Below are 23,544 nucleotides of genomic sequence, written 5' to 3'. Positions count from 1 at the left end.
CACGGCACGGCACGGAACGGCACAGCACAGCACTGCCCGGGCGCCGCTACCGCCGGCTCTGCGAGACCCCCGCTCGCAACCCCCCGCCCGGGGGGAACCTGCCGCCTCTGGAGCAGAAGGGGAAGGCGAAGAGGGGCGAAAGGGAGAAGGCGCCGGCTGAGCTGGCGGGGTGGGGAGGTCGGGACAGGGAGCACGGCCGGGGGCGGCGGGTCCCGGGCGCGGTTTGCAGTGGGAAAGTCCAGCCGCCCCGGTGTGATTTGCTGGCTGTTCCTGCTCTTAGAAACGCGTTATAGATCGGGCGGCGAGCGTTGCGTTATCGTCGTGCATCAAGCAGCCTGGCTGTATCTTCGAGCCAGGGTTTGTGTTTTTCCTTTGCTCCGCTCTCTCTGGCAACATTTGTCTGGCTCGTCGTGCCAGTGAAGTCTCATTGATCGGAACTGAAATTGTAATAAACGGTATTGCCATTAATGCTGTCATTTCCACGTGTAATAAATAACCGACCTTTCAGACAGGTCTGTGTGCAGCTGTACGACTCTGATACCTGCGGGTTGTGAAGCAGGATCTTCTCGCCAGGTCCAGACTCCAGGTATGCCATATAATAAAGGCCTTGTTCTCTGTCTCGGAAAGCACTGGAGGTCCGTATGCTTCCAGAGCTTAGGACCCTAAAAAGCATTTGGAATAAAGGATAAAGGCAGCAGTGCTGGAATTTCTGTTTAAATAAGCAAAATTTCCTCCAAATTTTTTAACCTGTTTTTTTATTAATTTTTCTTTTTTGCATGACAGGTCGTAATCAGAGATGTTGTATAATGATTACAACAAAACCTGAAACCACTGGAAACTCACAGGTTTTATTGCGAACTCGAAATTCAATCCGGGTTCATCAAAGGTTTGCTGTGATTCAAAATCCTTTCCAGCCAAAGTGTGGCAATTGATAGGTTTGCCTCTAAACCCTGCAAACCCTCACGTTTTCACAGGAAAAAAAAAAAAGGTGAAATACAGCAGTTTGCTTTGTTATACAAACTAATGTGTACTTAACACCCCCCCACACAAAAAAAAAAACAAAAACAAAAACAACACTACTAAAAAAGCTCTACACCTGGAAATCCCTGTACTTTATTTGGGTGGAGTGGCTGAAAACCAACTTGCATGCTTACTGTGAACTATAAAATGATGTGCTTCAGTGAACACTGGCTCTTTGTTTGAACTTTGAGAAGGATGGGAGCTGGGTGAGGCGAATGTCATGACACCCGGTTTCAGGAAGGATGGGCCACGTACTGGGTCCAAGTAAACACAGGAAATTCTTTTGAGCAAGGTGAAGGAAAGTAGTGTCCTCGCCCGGCTCCTGATGCATTAGGCTACATTGCCATTTCTTGTTACGTGGAAATTTTTAATGACAAAGACTTACCAATTCATCTTGCTATGGGAGTGGGGGAGTACACGCGTATCTGATGCTGTCCTTTACGCTGGGAGCTATAGAGCCAATGCTGTAAGAATAAGTTTAAGCCAGATAATTAGTGAGTGGTTTGGGAGAGCAGGGGAGAGGAGAACTGATACGTGTTTCCCCTTAACCTCCATGGCAGTCTCACAGGTATTTCTGGTGACCAGCACTGCAGGTCACCACGTCTGGACTGTGAGAGAGGTTGATAGGTGATGTGCAGCTGCTCCATTTCACTGTGAGGTGGTGGGTCCCACTGACATACAGTCACCCCTGCTTTGCCTAGATACTTTCTATATTTTCCAGTGGGAGCCTCCTGGAATTTCATCCTTTCCCCATTACTCACATTCCTATTAAAAAGCAACAAAGAGGATTTTGATTGCTATTCTTTCCTTGATTGGAGAGTTTGAGCTTAAGAGGGATGGGCGAGATGTGCACGTGACCCCACTTTTCCTCCAGGTATGTATCTGTTGAGCTATTATGTGTGGTTCACTCTACATGTCCTTCTACTGTACTTGGCATTCTGACAAATACCTAAAATTACACATCAGGTTTGAGATAATTTTTATGTTATGTGACATGAATGGATTTATTTTTGTTCCTGCTTTTACATTTTTAGAGCTCTAAATGTTTTACAGTCTTTTGCATTTTCAATTAAGAGCAAAGCATATTTATATTACCTCCTGCACATCTTTTTAAAACTGTCTGAGCTAACAACTTGTATGCTAAATGTAAGCCAAATATAACAGCAGAAAAATGGAGAGACCCCACAGTAATGTCTTTCCCTCCAGCCCAAGGGGCATTTGGAACTTAAGGAAGGTACAGTCTTCATCCTGATAATTACAACCTGTAAATAAAGTGTCAAACAAATCTCTGTCAAATTCAAGAAAATTCATTTCTGAAACTCTACTAGATGCCTCTACCCTCTTTGCATTCCCTGTTAAAACTTTCCCATTATACTTCTGTGTGTTGCTAAGCCCATCATAACATATTTTTTAACACCGGCTATCATTTAATTTTGTTTGTAATGACTGACAGATGTCTAGCATAATATATCATCTAGCAATAGTACAATATCTTAAATTAGCAATACTCCAAAGCTGTATGATAGAATTCATATCTAACATGGTATTTTCCAAATGGTGTTTGCGTGGTATGTAAAATAGAGTTACGTTGTAGTAAAATACTTATTCCTAACCAGCAAAAATATTTCCCTCTTCCCTCTTTTTTTTTCAGGAACCTTTAACCATTCTCCTAGAGCGCGAGGAGATTTCGAGAGATTTAAATGAAATTTTTGTAGCCAAAAGATCAGATAGTCAAGGATTCTCATTATCCTGCTGCTCCCACCCAACTTTCCACCCCTCTGTACTTTTGCTTCCTTTGTGAAAATGTGCTTGCTTATTATATGAGCCTTAGCAAGATCCAAGCCCTTGAAGATCTGGCTCTTCAAGGTTAGAGATCCTAGAGAAAATCAAGAATTTTATTGACTCGGGTTTTCTTGCTGTTATCCAATGCCCACAGTAGGGTCTTCATTGTATTTTGTCTTCTGAAAAAAAATCTCAGTAAAATGTACTGCAGATTTCAATTAAATGTATTATTTTACTGCCTAGTGCACATAGAGGCTTTTGTAGAGCATACTAATTCCACAGAGAACCAGCAGTCAATGCTCTTGTCCTAACAAACCATGGACACCTGGACTTGAGAGAAGGAGACCATGCTGATTGTTACTGATGCTTTTTAACAGTCTCCCTTCATACAGCTGCTTTTCAGATGTAAATGTGGGGCAGACAGAGGATCTAAAAAGGATGGGGACTCACTGCTGCCTATCGTGTGCACATGTGGACTAGGATAATAGCTCCAAATAGGAGCACCTCACATTCACCCAGCTACTTGTGGTACATGGTGGGAACAGGGCATGCAACACGGGAACTGCCCGGTGGCTGTCGGTCGCCGGGGGAACCTCTGCAGCTCTTGCTTATGTTCTTCAGCCCCTCTGTCACCAGGATGAGTGACAGGTTCTTGTGATTACAGAGAGCTGTGTGGCATTTCCCATCCTGAGCCTCTTGTTCTCACTTGACCAGCATTCTCAGCAGTATCCACCTTTCAGGCTAGAACTTTCCATTCTTTACCCAGAGGTGGGATATTACTTTGGTCTGCTTATCATTTCTCCAGTTTTGATAAAATAGCCTGTGATTTTTAAAAAAGAGCACATTCCCTATTATGACCAAATCCTGTCTTATTTTTTATTTGAGCAGACAAAATAGTTGACAACTGAAATATAGCATGGGAATAGCCTTCAAGAACGAGTGAGGCATGGCCTTGTTCTGAAATAAATTGTTTTGCTGAATTCCATCCCTTCAAAATTACATTGTACTGTGCATTCCTTATGTAAGGGTCCAGCCCAGAAAGAAACTGGTCTCTGAGTTTGTCTAAACATCAAAGAAACTGTTCTGTAAATGTCTCTGTTTTAACAGACTCTTGTTCTGTAAGACTATTTGGCTAAAGCAAGGGACATTGAGAGCTGCTCTTTGGAAGGCAGCTAGTAGGTGAAGCACAGTGTATCTATCGGTGATTATGAATGCATTAAACTCCTCAGAACTGTTTAGTTTTAAACAAGTTCTTGCAACACATTTGCTGTATGTATAGGTAATCTTCCCACATTACCTAGTCGTCTTCTACCCCCATGCTATTTGTCACAGCTCAATGCTCGTATTCCTCATTAGAAACATATGAGGAAACATCATTTTGTGCCATTTTGGGGAAGATACCAACAAGACTTAAGAAGTTTCTGAGGACTTGCTGAGGTACATTGCAGTTCTGTACCGATTAGCCAATTCTTTTTACATTATTGTACCTGTACCTGCTGCTTGCAATAGTTTGAAAGCATGGAGAGCTTTAAAGTCCACAACACTAAAGCTGAGCTTGAACTCAGTTGAAAGTGTTCGTTCAAGTTTTGGAACAGCTCCGAAAGGGCACTCAGTGTGCCCTTCAAAGATTCATAAAATATTGGGGAAAAAATGGACAATGTCCTTAGGGTGTGTGTTGCCACTGAAGTAGAGCAGACAAAGAGATCCAACAGTAGAGAATGGCTGAGTTGGATGAGGTCTTGCAGGTGCTAATCTGATGCAGAGAAAACTAGAAGCTGACAGAAAAATGGATGTAAAAGGATAATATATAGATGGGCCATCTAGAGAGATGATTTTAGCAGCGGCTTTTTGGGCTAAATAGTTGGCTGTGATCAGTAGGATAAATCACACAGTATTGTTTCTGTTCCTTTATTAGGCAAACCTGCATATATTTCTGGCTTAATTGGGTAAACATGCACATTTAAAATTCAGTGACTAGAATGTTTGTAAAAAGTTAATGGATGAAAGAAACAAACTGAAAGTAAAATCAACGTGATCCATAATCACATTGCACTTCTCATCCAGCTTTTACCCAGTCTTGGCATGTTGTGATTGTCACAAGCAACATGGAGATATTTTGTACATAAAAAGAAATGCAGAGCTGGGTAATTTCCTCTTGAGAACCTTTAAAGAGCACGCAGTTTGTGAACATTGTCAAGTGATAGGCCTGGAAACACTTAAATATCTCTTTCCTAGGCTTTTTTTTTTTACAAGATTTAAGTGATTCGGAGGTTGCAGAGGAGTTATCTCATACAAAATAGACATCAGAAATGCATTTGTAAATGTCAAACCCTGGCCCCATTACCAACAAAAAATTCAACAACTTCATTTGAATGGTGTGATTCATCTAGGGAGAATAATGACATGCAAGTTGTCCATAGCCTGGAGACCTTTCATGGTGCTGTTACATCCAGTTGTGCTACATCCAGTGATCAGTTTATTAAGGGGCCTTGGAGGCAAATTAATTATTTAGGAGTACAATAAATTGAGAATTCAGTCTTCCCTCCCTTAATGGAAGTAGCGTTCTTGAGATTACCATTAGATCTTCAACACCAGACATTGCTGAACTCTTATCTGAAAGAAGACCTATTTGAGAAAACCTTGAAGAGAAATAAATAAGGCTTATAAATCAAAAATTACTTTCAAGTAACGCAGAGCTCTGTAGTGTTTAGCAGGTCTGCTGGGCTTGGTAGTGACTTTGTTTGGCTTATCCAGACATAGATGTCCGATAGAGATTACTACAAAACCTGTTACTGAAATTAAAGAAAGCTAGGCTTGGCTTGGAGGAGAGCAATTACTCTCACTGTAATAATTGTTGGTGTTACGGTGATGTATTCAATACTTTTATGAGATCCAAATTCTTACATGTTTCTACCTCTTCTTGTTAATTGGAAATTGATACATATGAGGGTAGCTGAGGAGTCTGCCTGAATGTAAAATGATCTAAAGAAAACAACCCTGAGCATAAACAAGCACAAGTAAGTGACAATATAAAAAACATTACCTATTCCTCTGGTGCATTTATCCATTAAAAAGGAATCTTTTCAGGTTCTTGCTATTAACCAAAAGATGGCTATGATTTGAATAAGAAAGAGGCTCAAGAAGTCCAGTATATGATTCAACCTTGCCTTCACAAATTTTCATGATAGCCAGGAATGAAAATTGGAATCTGCAATCAATCAGTCCGTACTCAAGGGAACAAGAATATGATTAAAGACAGTTCAAGTCCAGCACTATACAGAATCACAGAATCACAGAATCAATCAGGTTGGAGAGACCTCTGGGATCATCGAGTCCAACCATTGCCCTGACACCACCATGTCAACTAGACCATGGCACTAAGTGCCATGTCCAGTCTTTTCTTAAACACATCCAGAGATGGTGACTCCACCACCTCCCTGGGCAGCCCATTCCAATGTCTAATGACCCTTTCTGAGAAGAAATTCTTCCTAATGTCCAACCTGAACCTCCCCTGGTGAAGCTTGAGGCTATGTCCTCTTGTCTTATCGCTAGTTGCCTGGGAGAAGAGGCCGACTCCCACTTCACTACAACCTCCCTTCAGGTAGTTGTAGACTGCAATAAGGTCACCTCGGAGCCTCCTCTTCTCCAGGCTAAACAACCCCAGCTCCCTCAGCCATTCGTCATAGGTCATACCCTCCAGACCCTTCACTAGCTTGGTCGCCCTCCTCTGGATTCGCTCCAACACCTCAACATCTTTCTTGAAGTGCGGGGCCCAGAACTGAACACAGTACTCAAGATGCGGCCTCACCAGTGCCGAGTACAGAGGGACGATCACTTCCCTAGACCAGCTGGCTACACTATTCCTACTAGAGGCCAGGATGCCATTGGCCTTCTTGGCCACCTGGGCACACTGCTGGCTCATGTTTAGCCGGCTGTCGATCAGCACCCCCAGGTCTCTTTCCGCCGGGCCGCTTTCTAACCACTCTTCCCCCAGCCTGTAGCGCTGCAGGGGGTTGTTGTGGCCAAAGTGTAAGACCCGGCACTTGTTCTTGTTGAACCTCATGCCGTTGGTCTGGGCCCATCTATCTAACCTGTCCAAATCCCTCTGTAGGGCCTTCCTAACCTCCAGCAGATCAACACTCCCACCCAGCTTGGTGTCATCTGCAAATTTACTGAGGGTGCACTCAATTCCTACGTCTAGATCATCGATAAAGATATTGAACAGTACCAGCCCCAGAACAGAGCCCTGGGGAACACCACTAGTGACCGTTCACTGGTTGGACTTTGCCCCATTCACCACCACTCTCTGGGCTCGGCCATCCAGCCAGTTTTTAACCCATTTAAGAGTCCACCCATCCAAACCCCGGGCAGACAGTTTGTCTAGGAGGATGCTGTGGGAGACAGTGTCGAATGCCTTACTGAAGTCTAGATAGACTACATCTACAGCCCTGCCCTCATCTACTAAGCGGGTCACTTGGTCATAGAAGAAGATCAGGTTGGTCAAGCAGGACCTGCCTTTCATGAATCCTTGTTGGCTGGCCCCGATGCCCCGATTGTCCTGCATGTGCCATGTAATGGCACTTAGGATGATCTGTTCCATCACCTTGCCTGGCACCGAGGTCAGGCTGACAGGCCTATAGTTCCCTGGATCGTCCTTCCGGCCCTTCTTGTAGATAGGCGTTACATTTGCTAATTTCCAGTCAGCTGGAACTTCTCCAGTTAACCAGGACTGCCGGTAGATAATCGAGAGTGGTTTGGCAAGTTCATTTGCCAGTTCCTTCATTACTCTGGGGTGAATCCCATCTGGGCCCATAGCCTTGTGGGTGTCCAATTGGCACAGCAGGTCACTAACCATCTCCTCCTGGATTACGGGGGTTCACACAGCCCCCCGTCCCTAACTTCAGGCTCTGGGGGCCGAGTCTCCTGAGGACAACTGGTCCTGACATTAAAGACCGAGGCAAAGAAGGCATTGAGCACCTCTGCCTTTTCCTCATCCCCTGACACTACACTACCCTCCTCATTCAGTAAGTGGTGGTGGAGGCTCTCCTTGACCCTCCTTTTGCTGTTAATGTATTTGTAGAAACTTTTTTTGTTATCTTTGACTGTAGCAGCCAAATCAAGCTCTAATTGAGCTTTGGCCCTTCTAATCTTCTCCCTGCACAACCTGGCAACATCCCTATAGACCTCCCAAGTTACCCGACCCTTCTTCCAGAGCAAATAGGCTCTCTTTTTTTCCTTAAGGTCTAGCCTAAGTTCTCTGTTTAACCAGGCCGGTCTTTTTCCCCGATGGCTTGTCTTCCTACACACTGGGACAGTCTGCTCCTGAATATTTAGCAATTCCTTTTAAAGCACGTCCAGCCTTCCTGAACTCCTTTGCTCCTTCAGGACCAACACCCAAGGGACTCTGTCCACCAACCTCTTAAACAGGCTAAAGTCTGCCCGGCAGAAATCTAAGGCAGAAGTTCTACTCTTGCCCCTCCTTACTTCCCCCACTATGGAAAACTCTAACATTTCATGGTCGCTGTTCCCAAGACGGCCACTGACCCTCACATCTCCCACTAGTCCTTCTCTGTTCACAAACAACAGGTCAAGCAGGGCCCCTCCTCTAGTGGGCTCATTTACCACTTGCATGAGGAAGTTGTCCCCCACACATTCGAGGAACCTCCTAGATTGCTTCCTCTCTGCCATGTTGTATTTCCAGCAGACATCCGGCAAGTTGAAGTCGCCCACGAGTGCAAGGGCCGGCAACCGGGCGGCTTCTGACAGCCACTTGTAAAACGCCTCATCCGCCTGCTCATCCTGGTTGGGTGGTCTGTAACAGACTCCCACCGTAATGTCTGCCCTGCCGACCTTCCTCCTGATCTTTACCCATAGAGATTCCATACCCGTATTTATTTTTGCAATCTCACTGACTACCAACTGAAAGCAAAACTAGGGCCCAGGTATGTGCACTTCATACCTATAACTACGCTGCTGATCAGTGACAGCCCACCTGAAAAGGAAAGGTCACATCTGGAAGAGGTTTTCTGGCTTTACCTGCAATAGGGCAGGGAAAGATGCTAAATAGAATATAGCCCTCTCTTCTTCACCCTACCATGTCAATTTGTTGGCTGGGGTAGGGATATATGACCCCTCAAAGAAAGGAGGAATAGATGCTGAATTATTTCTTCATCTTACTTAAAACCGAAGAATTGTTAATGCTCTGAAGATACGTTTGCAGAAACAATTGCTAAAAATTCATGGGTGCCATCTTGTCTATAGTTTTAGGCAGATTTCATCCGCAAGGGAAATTAATCAAGCCACATTAATACATACTCAGCAGACTCGCAAGTCATAACTGATGTGTGGTATAGTGATTGCTCCTGTCATTCCACAAAAGCTTTCTCTATTAGAACAGTGTTTTGTAAGCCGCTATTGAACTTCTCTTCCAAAATGGAAAGTCTCGTCAGATGATAAACTCAGAAAGACTTTGTCTCTGGGGTCCGACAGCTATTTTCTGGTTGCTCTTAGAATATTACTACCTCAGTTCGGTGTACTTTAACTCCAAGATTTCAGTGTGACTTTTGGATATCTACCATAAAGCCTTAAGTTTCCACTTTCATGTTCCTTCATTTCAGAGCTGAAGTACTCTTTTCAATTTCCAGTTTTTAAAATAAGCTACTAAAATGGAAATGGCTACCTACTCCAAGAATAGATGTGTATATATCTTATAAAGTAGGTTAACTTCTACCCAAAGAGTTTATCAGCAGTTGAATTACTATACTCTGTCTTTGCCGGATGGCAAGTGACTCACTCTGAATTCCTGTATGTCAGGATGTTGGAGCTATGTGTAAAGTTATTCTATTCTTTTTTTCTCTTTTTTTAGTTCTAAATTTAAAACTTGAATTTCTTATATCCAGTTGTGTAATGCCTGGAATATTTCTTCTTTCTCTAGAGTAAGTTTATAGGAACAAATCAGAAAAGTTAGAGAAAGCAGCATTGTGAAAGACAATGCTATCTGGGACAGGATACTGTAATACATTTAATAATAATTTTATTAGATTCTGTAATGTGTTGGAAAGTAAAAACTTTGTAAAGCAGAATTAGTGCAATTTACCTGGAAGCTTGTTACAGAATTTGTTGTTTCCTGAAAAGAAAGTTCATACAGCCATTTATGTAAGAAAAATGTTTTGCCTGGCCCGATTGTTCATTTTAGTTTTAAAAACATATCTCCACTGGATTCTTAAATTCTTTTCATTTTAATGCAGGTCCAAGTAAAATGTCTTCACATTTTATGTAGAATAATCTGGCAGCTTTTATAATGAACTTGGCTGCATTTTTTTCTGTCTGTACTAGGGTGATTCTTTATTATCGTGGCTACTGCTTACTCAGCTGAGCTGTATTACTGTCCGTTTTATCTCAACAATGACAGACTAGGGGACAGAAGAATAGTTCAAGAATACTTATGGCAAACGCAATGTCAACCTTCATCAGCTGTGAAAAATATATTATCTTACATTACCATCCTTTTATGTGCTGTAAATAAGCCCACTTCCTTTGTTTTGCCTAACTCCTTCCAGATGCCACTTCCCTCAAACAAATCACAGTCTTCAGGTTCTCAGCAATATTTGCTTGCAGATTGAAACATGTTTATGAATCTTCCTTTAGCCTACAAGAAGGTAGTTTCTCCATGATCAATGACTGGATCAATACATCTTATTGTTGCACTCTGCATTATTCCATCCTGGTTTGAACTGCCATCTCTTCTGGGTAGGGGCATTTCAGATACAAACAGGAACCCTACATCCTTATAGTACTGATAGCAGTAGTAGCATCAATACAGTTTGCAAAGTGGTGTTCCTGTCTAAAATACTGGCCATTTTTCACCTCAGGCTTGGGTTTGAGTAGCTTATTATCTTCCTAAGTCAAAACTGCCCTAGGAGATGTGGGGCAACCTGTAGGATCTCAGCCTGTTTTTCTCCACATTCCAGTCTATTTCTCTTCCCTCTTGGCTGCTTATCCTCCAGAGAAGGGCAGGGTTCACTTCTGGGCTCAGACACCTCAGGGAGATGTTTAAGAATGAACCTGACCCAAAAAATTGTATCATAGTAACTTCTAGTGGACCTGATCTTGAGGCTTTCTAAGTCAGCAAGACTTGGGTCTCCAGGAAATTCCAAAATACTTTCTAGGTGCCATTCACAATAATTTGGCACATTTGTCTAATTTTTGGTGTCCCAATGAGAGGCAGTGACTAGTTGTTTACTCCTCTTACAGTGCCCACCTGAATGCCAGCACTTAATGACTGCTGATTATGTGACACCACTATAATGATAGCACTAGTGGTAGCACCACTGAAACAACAATATAATTAAATAATTTTCCTAGAGGAGATTACAGACAATGATGAAGCAAAAGAAGAAAATTATAAATATAAGTTATGTTAGTCTTGGAGAAAATCACTAGTTTATTCAGCAGGAAGGAAAAGACAACAATTATCAGAAACCCTGCGGTTCCTACAGATGAAGGGTTAAGATTCCCACAAACTCCATCTGACTACAGGTTTTATTTGGACAAAATATAGATTCAGAGAGAACCTGTCATTGCACAGCTGAAATGCCCTTTCTCCTGTTTCCTTTCCCACTGGAGTAATTAGCTATGGTAGCAGTTCAAAAGTGGCTGCCTGGCATTTATGATTAGAATTATTAATTCCAAATTGCTAAACATTTCATTTAATAAGGAGCATAGTCTGCTTAAAATCTCACTTCTGCCTACATTTTTACATTTGAGGTTATGAATAAAATCTACAAATTATTGTACCTGAGAGATTAGAGAGTATATGTTCCCCCTATTTTTCAATGTGCTCACATGATGTATTTTATAGCACTTCAGGTCTAGTTTTTTGGCTGTTTTCTTTATACAATCAATGTGAGCCCTGTCCAGCTCCACTGGCTCTCCATGTGGTACTGTGAATAGGCCCAATGAAATCAGGGCCTCATTCATCACGCTTGATGATAATGACTTGCTAGATTGGGCCAGATCTCATAACTTCCCTCCCCACCACCTTTCTGAGGGCATTTTCAAACCATTTGGAAGAGAAAAATGTTTATTAAAACACCCAAACCAGTAAAAATAGAAAGTATCCATAAAAATTGACAAGATTTCAAGATTTAGCTTTTAAGGCCCCTAGAAGGGATCATTTGTTGGCTTTCTGTGTAACACAGTCAGTAATAGTGTCATCCAATGATACCCTCTGTTAAGTGACCACACTTGTGCTCAACTAAAGCAAAGGTCTAAAAAGCCATTCAGTCTTTATTTTTGAAGAGTCCAGGTCTTTAACCAACACTTTGCCTCATAAAGGATTTAAATGACTAATCAATTTAATTTTGAAAATGTGTCAAGCTTCAAGTTCCAAAAATTGTTCATGACAATATCTCTCTAAATTAGTCTTTGCTTTTGCCTACACTAATTATTGTTTTATCTATATACTACAGATCTCAGAGGGGGTTGTCAGTAATAAAATGATTAAAAATATATTGTTAGTAAGCACTTAAGTTAAAATTATTTTTACTGTAATTTTTTTATCATCAGATGTCAGGAATTTGAGTCATGCCTGATTTACAATGAAATCTGCATTTTTAACACCTAGAGAAGATAGGTTATTCTATTGGCTTATGCTAACAAAGAGTACTTCGACAAGTCTTCGGGATCACAAAGTGGAAGCCTACCTCCTATCCTGTCATAAATTGTAAGCAGTCTCACTAATTTATTTCAGGTTAGCACATGAAGGGGTTTTTCTAACCACGGTTGCTATAATGCAGGTAGAGTGCCTAACAGCATGCACGGATTCCAGAGAGGTTTGTGATCTTCTCATCCTGCTGTGTTCAAAGTTTTAAGGATTGTCTTGAAGTGAATGCTTGATGGATATCATACAGTGCTCTTCCATCCGGCACTGTGAGTCATAGCATTGTGTATTGTACCAGTTTATTCAGCTTCCACAGACCAGCATATCCCACACAGAGACTTAAGTGTTTCTTTTTCCTTTCTCTAAGGACAAACTTTCTGATTTTACTTTATATTCTTTATCCACAGCTTGTGAAGTGGAATAGAGTTCCAAATGTGGAGATGGTGACTTGACTCTGCTTTTTTTTTTCACGTGGAGAAATAAGCCTTGATTAATGATGAGTTTCTGTTCACAGTGTTCTTTCTTTTAAAAAGCAAAACCTGTTCTCTGTGTGTGTGAAAGATGACAGATTGACAGCCCTGGGAGACTGAAAGCCCTCTGTTTATCCCCAGTACAGATACAACACAACTAGTAAAAATGCAACTTTCCGTGAGCTACCCTGCCAATGTATTTCAGCCCTGATCTACATGGCCAGGAAAACATTCAGGATGCTAGAGGTTATTTTAGTTACCCAGGCTGTGCAGTCCTTTGCCTTTGCTGAAGTTACACACCACTGTAACGGCAGTTTCTGTGATCTGGATGTCTGAGAACACCAGCTTTCATTGAGCTGTCATCACATGGTAGTGATTTTCATTTAAGATTGATCTGAATTTGAACTGTGTTTCATAGATAAATGCCTTAATATTTTGTTTCCAATCACCTGAGCCTTCCAGCTACTCTGAGTGTCCCTTGTTTGAAAAGAAGAGAGGTTATATTTTGCATTTGTTTGACTGGGGAAAGGGATCTTAGCTGATGATACCTGGGGCTGGTCACATTCATTTCAGTGCTTTGGTGCCTCTTTGAAACTGATGGGATATGCTGTGAGTTTTTTGAGAATCTTCTTGCATGGGTATAAAATTCAGTGAGTTCAGAGGGAATAGCTGGGGGAGCGGCCTGAGCATGTGACAGTGAATGACATAGTGGTTATTTTGCACACTAAGTATTGGAAGAGATTTTCACAGATGCAGATTAGGAGGATTATAGATCATAAAATGCTTTAGTACTATTTTGGGAAGGGGTAAACTGGAGATGTAAATGAGGAGATGATACTGTTAATGATTGGTTTCTTAGCACATTCCTGTTTCAAGGAAGCCAAAATTAAACCCGCGTTCTGCGGTGGGAATAGAAAAAGGAGCATGTTGTCTGGGAACACGGCTGTCTGAGGACAGCCAGTTTTGGTGAGGGAGGGGATGAGGTCATGGCAGGAATACTTCTGTGATCAAAGAGAAATAGAAGGCAGGAAAAAACATGCAGAGGAAAGGTGACCAGAGAAACTCCTCAGGATCTTTCTTCATGTCCTATGCCTGGCGTTTGGTCATACGGCAGTACTCAGAAAGTGAGTTTAGGTTTATGTGACTGTGGTGAATTTTGGTCAGGGATCTGCTCAGGCAGCCCAAATGAAATACACTTTTGGTTTGTGGTTTTTTTTTGTTTTCCCCCTGAAAATAAGGTTCTGTAGAGGCCTGGTGCAAGGAGTTCAGCAGTTGCAGAAATTAGTGGGGGGACATTTGGTCTTTGTGAGCATGCAGTGAAGTGCTACCTTGCACTACTACGGTGGCAGTATATGATTAATATTGCAATTAATAGCTCATGTTTCTCCCCTGTGCACCCAGATACTGAGCTGTCTGAAACCTGATTCAAGAAATCTTGCTGCAGCTGCAGTGTTCTTGGTACAAGTCCCCTGTGCTTTTGTAACACAGTAACTAATATTTCAATGCTATTCCTTTCCCAAAGTCCCCAAATCTTATTTCATCCTTTTTTTTCCTCTTTTTTTCCCATTTTCTACATATAACATTTGCTGCAAGGATGTGAATATTCTCTCCACGTCAATGAAGGTCTACCTAACGCTGAGCTCTGTTATTTCTGTATTTCCACGATGAATTCTGGACCATGACAGCCATTCCTTCTGTCCTCCGAGACAAAGAGGGAACTCATACCATGAAAGATTGAAAGAGTTTGGGTCATTGAAGGTCCTTCACAAAATCTTTCCATCCAGCTCTAGAATCTGTGCAAGCCCAAACATTCACATATATGCCTGGTGGAGAATTTTGACACTGCTTTCATGTACTGTAGGATTTTGAGAACATTAAACAGATTCCTGGGAGCACATTTAGTTACAAAAAGTGCAAATTCAGGATAGCTGAGGGTTTTTTGGTAAGTTTGCTGAGGGTTTAACTCATCAGATACAGCTTTTTTTTAATGGCTCCCTGAGAAATATGCAAGATACCGGCTGTGAATTTGCTCTCCTACCAAAAGGGGTTTTTTTCCTCCTTGAATGGCCAGTACAAATATCTTCATGTCTCATCTGTGAACATCATGTCCTATCAGTAAAATCTCTTTTCTCAGTAACGAAGAAATATTTGCTCTGTTTGCAATTTCATGTGCTATCATGTGATAACAAGACTGTTATTTGGAAAAACTCTGTTGATTTTCAGTCTTACAATTACAGTGTTGTCTGTTGAAATGTTCTTTGGTCCCCAAGGCGTTTTTTATATAAAACCAAACTCAGTAACAAGTATTTTTATGTCTTATTTGAATTACTATTAGCATATGAAGTTTTTTGCTATTTGTAAATTTTTCTATCAGTTTGGTTAAAATTTGAAACATAAATTTAGTTCAACTAGCATCATCTGAAGTGTATGTCCTTCATTTTTGCATTCTTTTTGTCAGCTATACATCCCCCATACCATATGGTATGATACTCTCGAAGAGAAGTTATATCTTTTCTGCACAGTAATTGTTTTCATTTCTATTAAAAGAGAAAGGCACAAATAATAGGTACAGTGAAGGCATGCAATCTTTGGCATGTCACTAAATCCTTGATGTCTATTAAAACTCCACTTAAACTTGCAATTCCCTTGACAGAGCACGTAGGAAGGCCTTTCTCCATCTGCTGTTTTTGCTGATGAGATGCCAAATGTCTTTACAGATACTCTCATAGAAAAGGAAGGAAATGCAATTACAGGAATCATGCTCTTAAAAGCACCATTTGAGAAAAAAAAAGGTGAAGGGATTTCATATGTACTAGATCACCTCAGTGAATGATTACAAATGATGTTCATTTACCATAGAAAAGAGTGATAACTGATTTTTATATGTTGGTGTATATAAAAGATGATGTTTGCAATGTCCATCATTCTCTGTTAATTCAGCTGTCCTCTTGCCTTTAAACTTACAGTTTAGCACAGAATAAGAAAATATCTTTTATCAAGTTTAAACAAATCTAGTAGAACTAACTGAATCTGATTATTTTAATGAGAGGACCAGTGCTTTAAATGCTGTGAAAATATTAAATCTTAAAATCATCCTAAATATTTGCCTCAGCCTCTTCTAGAACAGCTTTATACAGTGACATTGTATCGTTAGATGTATGCACACAGATGTGCTTTCAAAACAACAGCAAATTGTTACAAAAGACATACTACTTGTTTTGCTCATTTGTAATGCACTGGTATGGCATTAATGCATTTCCTTAGAGACTGAAATGGTAATTACCCCTTTTTTGGGGGAACACATTAAACCAAAATATCCGAAGCCAATCAGCTGACATCTTTTGATATTTTTTTTGACTTTTTTTTTTTACACAGAAGTAAACACAACAAACAGGATTCAAGCAGTTTTAGACAGGGATTTCTTTCATATTCACAACCGTTTGCTTGAATTGAAGTACAATCTTAAAAGCATCAAGTTGCTGAAAGAGTGTCTATGAAAATAAAACTGTCTTTGTGAACCATAGGTGATGATACATTTTCTGTGTTCTCAAATATAGGTGTGAACTGAAATAGAGTAAAACTAGCAAGAGCAAACAGGAAAAGAATTAAAACACTATGTCTTTGTTGTTTCATTTCCTTTACTACAGCGTGCAATCAATACTTTACAACAGGGTTAATATGGTCTCTTCAAACATGCTATTATTCTTTCAAAATAGCGCAATAATTTTATTAGTTATGCTGTCTGCAGTCTTTCCAATGTGACAGGATCGTGTGGGTGTTCAGATTGTAAGTAATTTTCTTGGTGCCCTCTGTTGGAGTATTTTCCGTGAGTGCTAACAATAGCAGCTAGCACCACACAGCTGCACGAAATTGGAGTGGTGGAGGTTCTAATTCTAATTAGTATAATTAACACAAACAAAAAAAAAGTCCCACACTGAGAGACTTAATGTTTCTGCTTAGTAGTTATTGAATATTCAAATTCCACATCTGCCAATCCTTTACTATTCAAGTGAGGCTGTAGTGGTTGATTTATTATTTTTTTCCAGCTTCAGTGACATTCAGGTACACTGAAAGGTATTTTAAAACATAGCCTAGAGACTGATCTGATAACTAGTTCCTTGTATTCCTTCTTCTACCTTACTTTTGGAAAGCATCTGTTTTGTAAATAAATAAATGCGAATAAGCATTGGCCCCATTTGGTGTAGCAGTACCTACTGCTTTTGGTCTCAGATGAATTCTGTGTTCAAAAGGCAAGAATAAAGATTGCTTCCTTTGCAAGAGAATCAAGACTGAGCAAGTTTAAAATTAATCTGTGTAATAAGCTACACCACTTTATTGAACACTTCAATCAAATGGTTAATGACCATCAGGATGGGAGGAAGAATGCCATCAAACTTATTGTTTGAGGAGATTTGAATATTGACTTGGATCCCATGGTCCCAGGAACTATCATGCTAGGTAACTTTGTCAACATCCTAATCCTGGGCAAAGATATTTATTTTTTTTAAGCTTGCTCGGGTCTTGGTATTCAAACCACCTGCACATCACTATTTCTGCTTATAATCCAGGGTGCCAGTATCCTGGCAGAACAGTTTTTCATTTGTCTTTGATCATACATATCACCTTAGTAAAAGGGCAGAAGTGTGATGTACTTGCTTACAATGGGAAGTACCTTAGCTACAAGCAGCTGCATTCATGTAGCAAAGTGCTACTCAGCACTAGTTTGCTATGCAAAGGAATACTCAGTAGCATGCAGTACTACTGAATAAAAGTGTTACCTATATGGCTGGTCCCAACGGACAAAATATGGCAGAAGTCGTAATCTGAGAGGGGATTAGTTAACAGAGAAAGGATAGATGTGTTGGCTGGTGCTTATCAAAATGGAAGAATTGAAGAAAATATTATCTTTTGCAATTAGGTCGGTGTTGGGCAATCCAGACTGCCTCACCTGCCAAAGTCAAAAGTGGTCATATCTGCACAAAGTGATAATTTTTCTATCCCTTTTCTTGTCAAGATTGAGTCAATCACCATGTGACAGACCACCCATGTGTAAAAAGATATATGTCTGGTGGGAGCTGATATGGAACCTGCTGATGGGCTTGTTGGCTTTGAAAAGCAAGTAGTTTTCCATTAATACTTCCTGTAGAGGATAAGGCCCTGATACCTTTCAGACGAGCTGTAATTAGGACATTATTTGAGGTCTCAGATACTGCGGCTGATAACTATGCAAGTTACAGTCTTTTTCTAAATTGCCCTTTCATCTTTTCGTCTAGCCTTATGTCTGGATATAGAAATGAATGAATCACTCATGTTAATTAATAGTCGACATATTAGCTGCATGAGTTGTTTATAATTTCTTCTCTCTACATCGGCCTCACCTCAGCTATCCATTATTAATAGTGAACTGTTTTATAGAAGCACCCACTTACAGTTAGGTACTGTGCAAATATGTATAAAAACACAAACCCACAAAGCATAGAAACAAAAGAAAGATAGCATTAATGACCTTATTATTCCAGTCTGAATCTCTGTAAGAGCAGTTAATTCTCAGTACAGGAATTTTGTTTTTGCAACTTACCTCTTCCTTAGAGGTTTCTCATTCTTTGTATGCGGTCCAAAGAACAGGTATTTCCTCAACTATTTTTAAATGAAACAAGTGTAACATTTGTAGTAGCCTTTTTTATGTAAAAGGATCTACCTTTGGCACTTGCATAATTACTAGGATTGATAAGTCACAAATGTACATTGCTCAATTATAATATTCTGAAATATTCATTTGGGGTCTAGAATTCATCTGTGCTTCTTTCCAAGTGTTTCTTACATGATCACTTACCCTTAAGTAATTAGCAAGAATCAGCTGATCTGAACTAGAATAAGTAGTCCTTGGTGCGGACCTCATAAAAAATGAGATATTCCCCAAGAACTACAGAGAAAAGAGAGAGTTAGATATACAGAAAGGAAGAATTAAATGTACAGAACAATTAAAAGCACACAAGCATCAGTGATTTAAGAAGTATGTGCTCTCATACACACATTTTTGTACTAGGAATTGTAAGGTACTTGGGAGTGAGAGACAGAGATGTTCGCAAGAGTCTTCTGAAGGATGAAAATAGATAGGACACCATAAATAACTGAGAGCTGGAAGAAAAGAAAAAAGCAGGTTTTCTGGAGGGTTGGAAGAAAATGAAACGGCAGCAAACAGCAGAAGCTGGGAAGGCTGCAGGAAGATGAGGGCAGAGCAACAGCCTGAGCAATGGGCTTTTGGCTTTTTTTCTGTTGTGGAGCTGGACGTCCAGTAAGGACTGAGGGCCTGGGAGCAAAGAAGGGAGGAATGAGAGAACTCCCCAGGGGAGAGGTCTGGAGAATTTCATCTGGGATAAACATAAACAGGAAGGCAAAAGACTGAAAAGACCTTTTATGACAGAGTACTTTAAGAGTGGAACAGGACATGGGGACAGTGCAAATGCCCTATAGCTGAGGTGTACACTGTAGTGGTGAGGGAGCACTGGATGGAGAATTGCCCTTCTAAAGCACTACACAAAGACTTTGTTAAGATGGTATTGTGTTTGTGGTTAATCAAGGGAATTGCAAGCCAAGTTCTGACTGATTAGTCCTGTCAGAAACCTGGCTCCGTGTGTCAAGGGTTTGCGCTGCCTTAACCAACAGAAACATCCTGACTGCATAGGCTTTTGTGTTTGTTTTCCCTCCACCTGGTGATACCCCTGGTTTAGAGGAGATAAAAGTATTAGGTGAGAAGTGTTAAAATGCATCTAATTACACTGCATTTACACCTGCAGTTAGCCTGATAGAGGTCATACAGTTAAAAAAATCCAACAGATACAAACACAAAACATTCTCATGTTTTTTGGGGTTTCGTTCTCCTTAAGCATCTGCTTGCGTAGACCTCTGTCAGGACATAGCTAACTGGAGCAGAAAGATACCACCACTTCTCACTACCTGCTACCCAAGATAACTAACAGAAGATAACCGCGCTCTCTACTTCACTGCGGTACAAAGTCATTCAGGTAAGCCTTATCTGATAGTCACCTGAAGCAGACCAAGTTTGCAGGGAAGCAGGTGAGGCATGTCCCCTTGATCCATGCCACCAGCTCTGTAGAGTGCCAGGAGGTTTCTTAAAATACTTGATCCATGTGAAAGTGAGTGTATATCTGTGTCTTACACGGTAGTTGCAGTAGTGGAATACTTTCTAGTTTGTTCCTCTTTCAGTCTTGCAATAACCAGTGATAAATAACTTTAGTCAGTAGCAGCAAAGATGACAGAAAAATAAAATTGTAGCTAGTATACCATATGTTGATTTGCAGCTAGGATGCAAACCCTGCCTTCAATAACATCTGTGTGAAACAGCTCTGCTATCCAGCTGCCATCACAGTTTTCTCTTTGGAAAAAGGAAAATATGTTTCTACATCTGAGTTCACTTGAGGTACAGGCTCCAGAGGGGCCAGTTCTAGCATTATGTTTTCTGAAAACTTATGCCAGTCATCAGTAAGACTTCAGATGTACCAGTAAAGCTTGTTATATAGAATGTCACTGTACTAAATATTTGGTGTGTACTTTCTGGGAAACAAACCTAATTTTTGATCCCTTAGGTTTAGATGCAATAGACATATGCCCCTGACATTGCTGTCTTCACTGAATATTTACTGTTGCATAAAACAGAACAGTGAATTCTGTGGTTTCATGGAAGGGAGAAAATACTTAAGTAAGTAAATTAACTGACAAAGATGGTGAAAAGTCATGAACTTCCCAGAACTGAGGGTTTTATGCTGAGAATTACTGTATTATAGGGAGTAGTTTTAGAATTATCGTAGAAACGGGTGTCACAGTTTTGCAGTTGAGCTGGTCACAGCATTTCAATATTTTTTTTTTTCTGTTGAAATATGTTGTTTCACAAGCATGCCATTTCAACACAGCATTTTGAGAGAGCCTCTCCCATCATCATTAGCACAAGCACCCATCATGGAGGAGCTCTAAGGTCATTTCTCATTTCTGATGACTCGGAGCAAAGGCTTTCACGCATCTGAATTTCATGCATTCAGAAATTCAGAGATTTCTGAATAATCTGGACATTAAACTTGTAGGAGAGATGTCCCTTATCTCATGTTAGTGTTACAGCAAATGGACTCATGCCGGCTTTCTGAGTCAAAATATACTTAATAAGTCCAAACATCATACCATTTATATGAAAATGTTCAGAAAGTGGTTTCATCCTGTAGGACTGGAATGATATTTTTAAGACACAGCCATTATATTAAACTAATTTCATAAACTATAAGTATTAGGAAAGTCAGGGGTACATCTAGCTTTCTTCTTTCCAAAACACAGGAAAAGGTGCAGTAATAGAGCTATTGCCTCTTTGTCCTCATCCAGAAACAAACAGATCCATTTTTTCTGCCTATTGCCTGCGATCCTTATTGCAAGCATTTACACCACACGTTTCTATGTCTTTCTTTGCATGATGGATTTCAGGATCATTCAAAACAAACCAAACCAACCAAACAAACAGAAACCAACCTCAAAACCAAAGAGTTATTTGTTTTTAGTCTAACTCACCTCATGCCACAGTTACCCCTCAGATATCCGTTTATTTTAAATGGAGCTATGCAAGGGATATTATTTATTTAGTAACTGCAGGTTGAACAAAACTGCATTAGTGTGGCTTATGGGATGCATTAATAGTATTACAGCATCTCAGAGCCTTGCCATGAGTTAGAGCCATGTGGTGTTTCATGCTACATCCTCTGTGTAGGAGAAAACAATCTCTCCTTCAAAGATGAGATGGTCTAGGACAAAGGACACCAAACAGATACAAACAGGTCTGGAGGTAAAAGGAAATAATGTCTCAGTGACTGAACATCAGTTGCCCAGCTGGTTTTGAGGATACCTTCATATAAAAGAAATATTGGAACTGCTTATGTACTTTGAGTTCTGGTTTTCACATTCTCTGGAGAGGAAAAATAGCTTGGAAGCAGATTTATCTGCGCCTCCAAGTTCTTGATCGCATTTAAATTCTTTTGAAGACCAGAAGTATTTACAAAATACTTCTTCCTTTCCTAATGTGAAAGGGAGCTCCTTGCTTATGCTGCTATTCCTTATTTTGCACTCCCAGACACTTTAGCTCTCGATTTGCATGGAATTTCTAGGGTTTTTTTAAATTATTTTTCCATATAGAAATACCTTCACATTGCCGAGGGGCTGCAAATTGTAGAGAAAAGCAGGATGGCATATCCATTCATTGCTGCTCCTGCTGGTATTTGTGATGAGATGCCAGTGACAGGCTGGGTAAGGTCTGTGGTGCCCATACCCTCTCTTTCTGGCACTGCTGAAGCTATAAGGGAACCCCCCAGAATGTCTGTGTGCTGCACAGGAACGTGCTGTCCCCACCCCTCCGCAGACTCAGCAAACCCCAAATGTATACGCACGGATGGCCCCGAGCTCAGCTGGTATAAATCAGCACTGCCCATCCAGCAGACTGTATGTACTTGCTGTAAATAGATGGTGTGCGTTATAGATCTGTGTCAGTGTAAAACCACATTCCTGCAATATTGGGGCTGAGAACTTAAATCTCTAAAACTCAGGCAAGTAAAATTAAAGTTGCAGTCACTTGCTCCCCTTGACATACAAAATATGGTATTTCATTACATGTTTATTTTTAGTGCATGTACAATGCAACATGAGGGACTTAATGTTGCCATGGGAACCATAACCTTGAACTCCTGACTTTTGATGCATTAGTTTTTTTTCCCACTGTGTATTATTAAAAAAAATGTGTACTTAAAGATCATGGACAAAAAAATATTGGACAGAACTCCAGTCCGTAGTACACTGGTATGATTAGCATCGGAGGAGAATAACAGATCTAAAATAATGTCAGTCTTAAATAGTAAACAAAATTGTAATTGGCAAAACATGATGAGTTTGGATACAACTAAATGGATCTGGCAACAGGATCCCATACTGCTGCATATATATGTCTCATTTTACATATCTGCCCCAAATTTTATTGAACTAACACCTGAGCATGATCATTTTTCTGCCAGTCTGTTGCAAAGGAAAAACAAATAGCTATCGAACAGAAAAAATGGATCTATACTCCTGCGTGGAGATTCAGCCCTAGCTGCTGAACATGGTAATAGGTTCATTTCTGAATATGTGTTGATTTTTTTTAAATTCTTTTTTTCTCTCTTAAAACATATTTATCCTGAGGCAGTTCTATTCTGTCTGTCTTTATTGCACAGTCTACACTGTAGCCTGTAAAAAAAGAGAGTGTTATGACCACTGTACAATTTTATAACTCTAGAAAGATAAAGACATGGCAGTAGATATGTTAATAGACACTTTTAAACTTATTGTTGCTCATTAAGGAGGAGTTTCTTCTTTCAGCTGCACGTTTAGACTGCCTGGAAAATGAAGATTTCACTACTGGCCTGTGGGCTCCAGGGAAAAAGTACCTGAGGCCTATAACTTGTCTCTAATCTTTCCAAAGGAAGGGGCTGATACTGATGGAGAAGGTTCATTGCAGTGTCTTTGGTTTCCATCCAGCCATAATCGCTGCCTGACATAACTCCATCTGTCTGAAGTTTACACCTTATA

The 23,544-nt window shown here is 40.5% G+C and overlaps 1 protein-coding gene across 1 annotated transcript in view; it reads right to left on the bottom strand.

The window, feature by feature from the left end:
* Nucleotides 1-326: 326 nt before the first annotated feature.
* LOC137660957 (vesicular inhibitory amino acid transporter-like) overlaps nucleotides 327-23,544 on the bottom strand; it is a 90,336-nt gene continuing 67,118 nt past the window's right edge. The window contains exons 6-7 of the mRNA XM_068396202.1: nucleotides 542-662; nucleotides 327-437 (exon numbers count right to left, since the gene is read on the bottom strand). Of these exons, the coding sequence (XP_068252303.1) occupies nucleotides 327-437; nucleotides 542-662 (232 nt within the window). The remainder of the gene's footprint in view (nucleotides 438-541; nucleotides 663-23,544) is intronic.

This window comes from Nyctibius grandis, chromosome 1, assembly GCF_013368605.1.
Source record: "Nyctibius grandis isolate bNycGra1 chromosome 1, bNycGra1.pri, whole genome shotgun sequence".
Taxonomy (NCBI): domain Eukaryota; kingdom Metazoa; phylum Chordata; class Aves; order Nyctibiiformes; family Nyctibiidae; genus Nyctibius; species Nyctibius grandis.
Note: the sequence above shows the minus strand (reverse complement) of the source record. Positions and strands in the feature narration are given on the sequence as shown.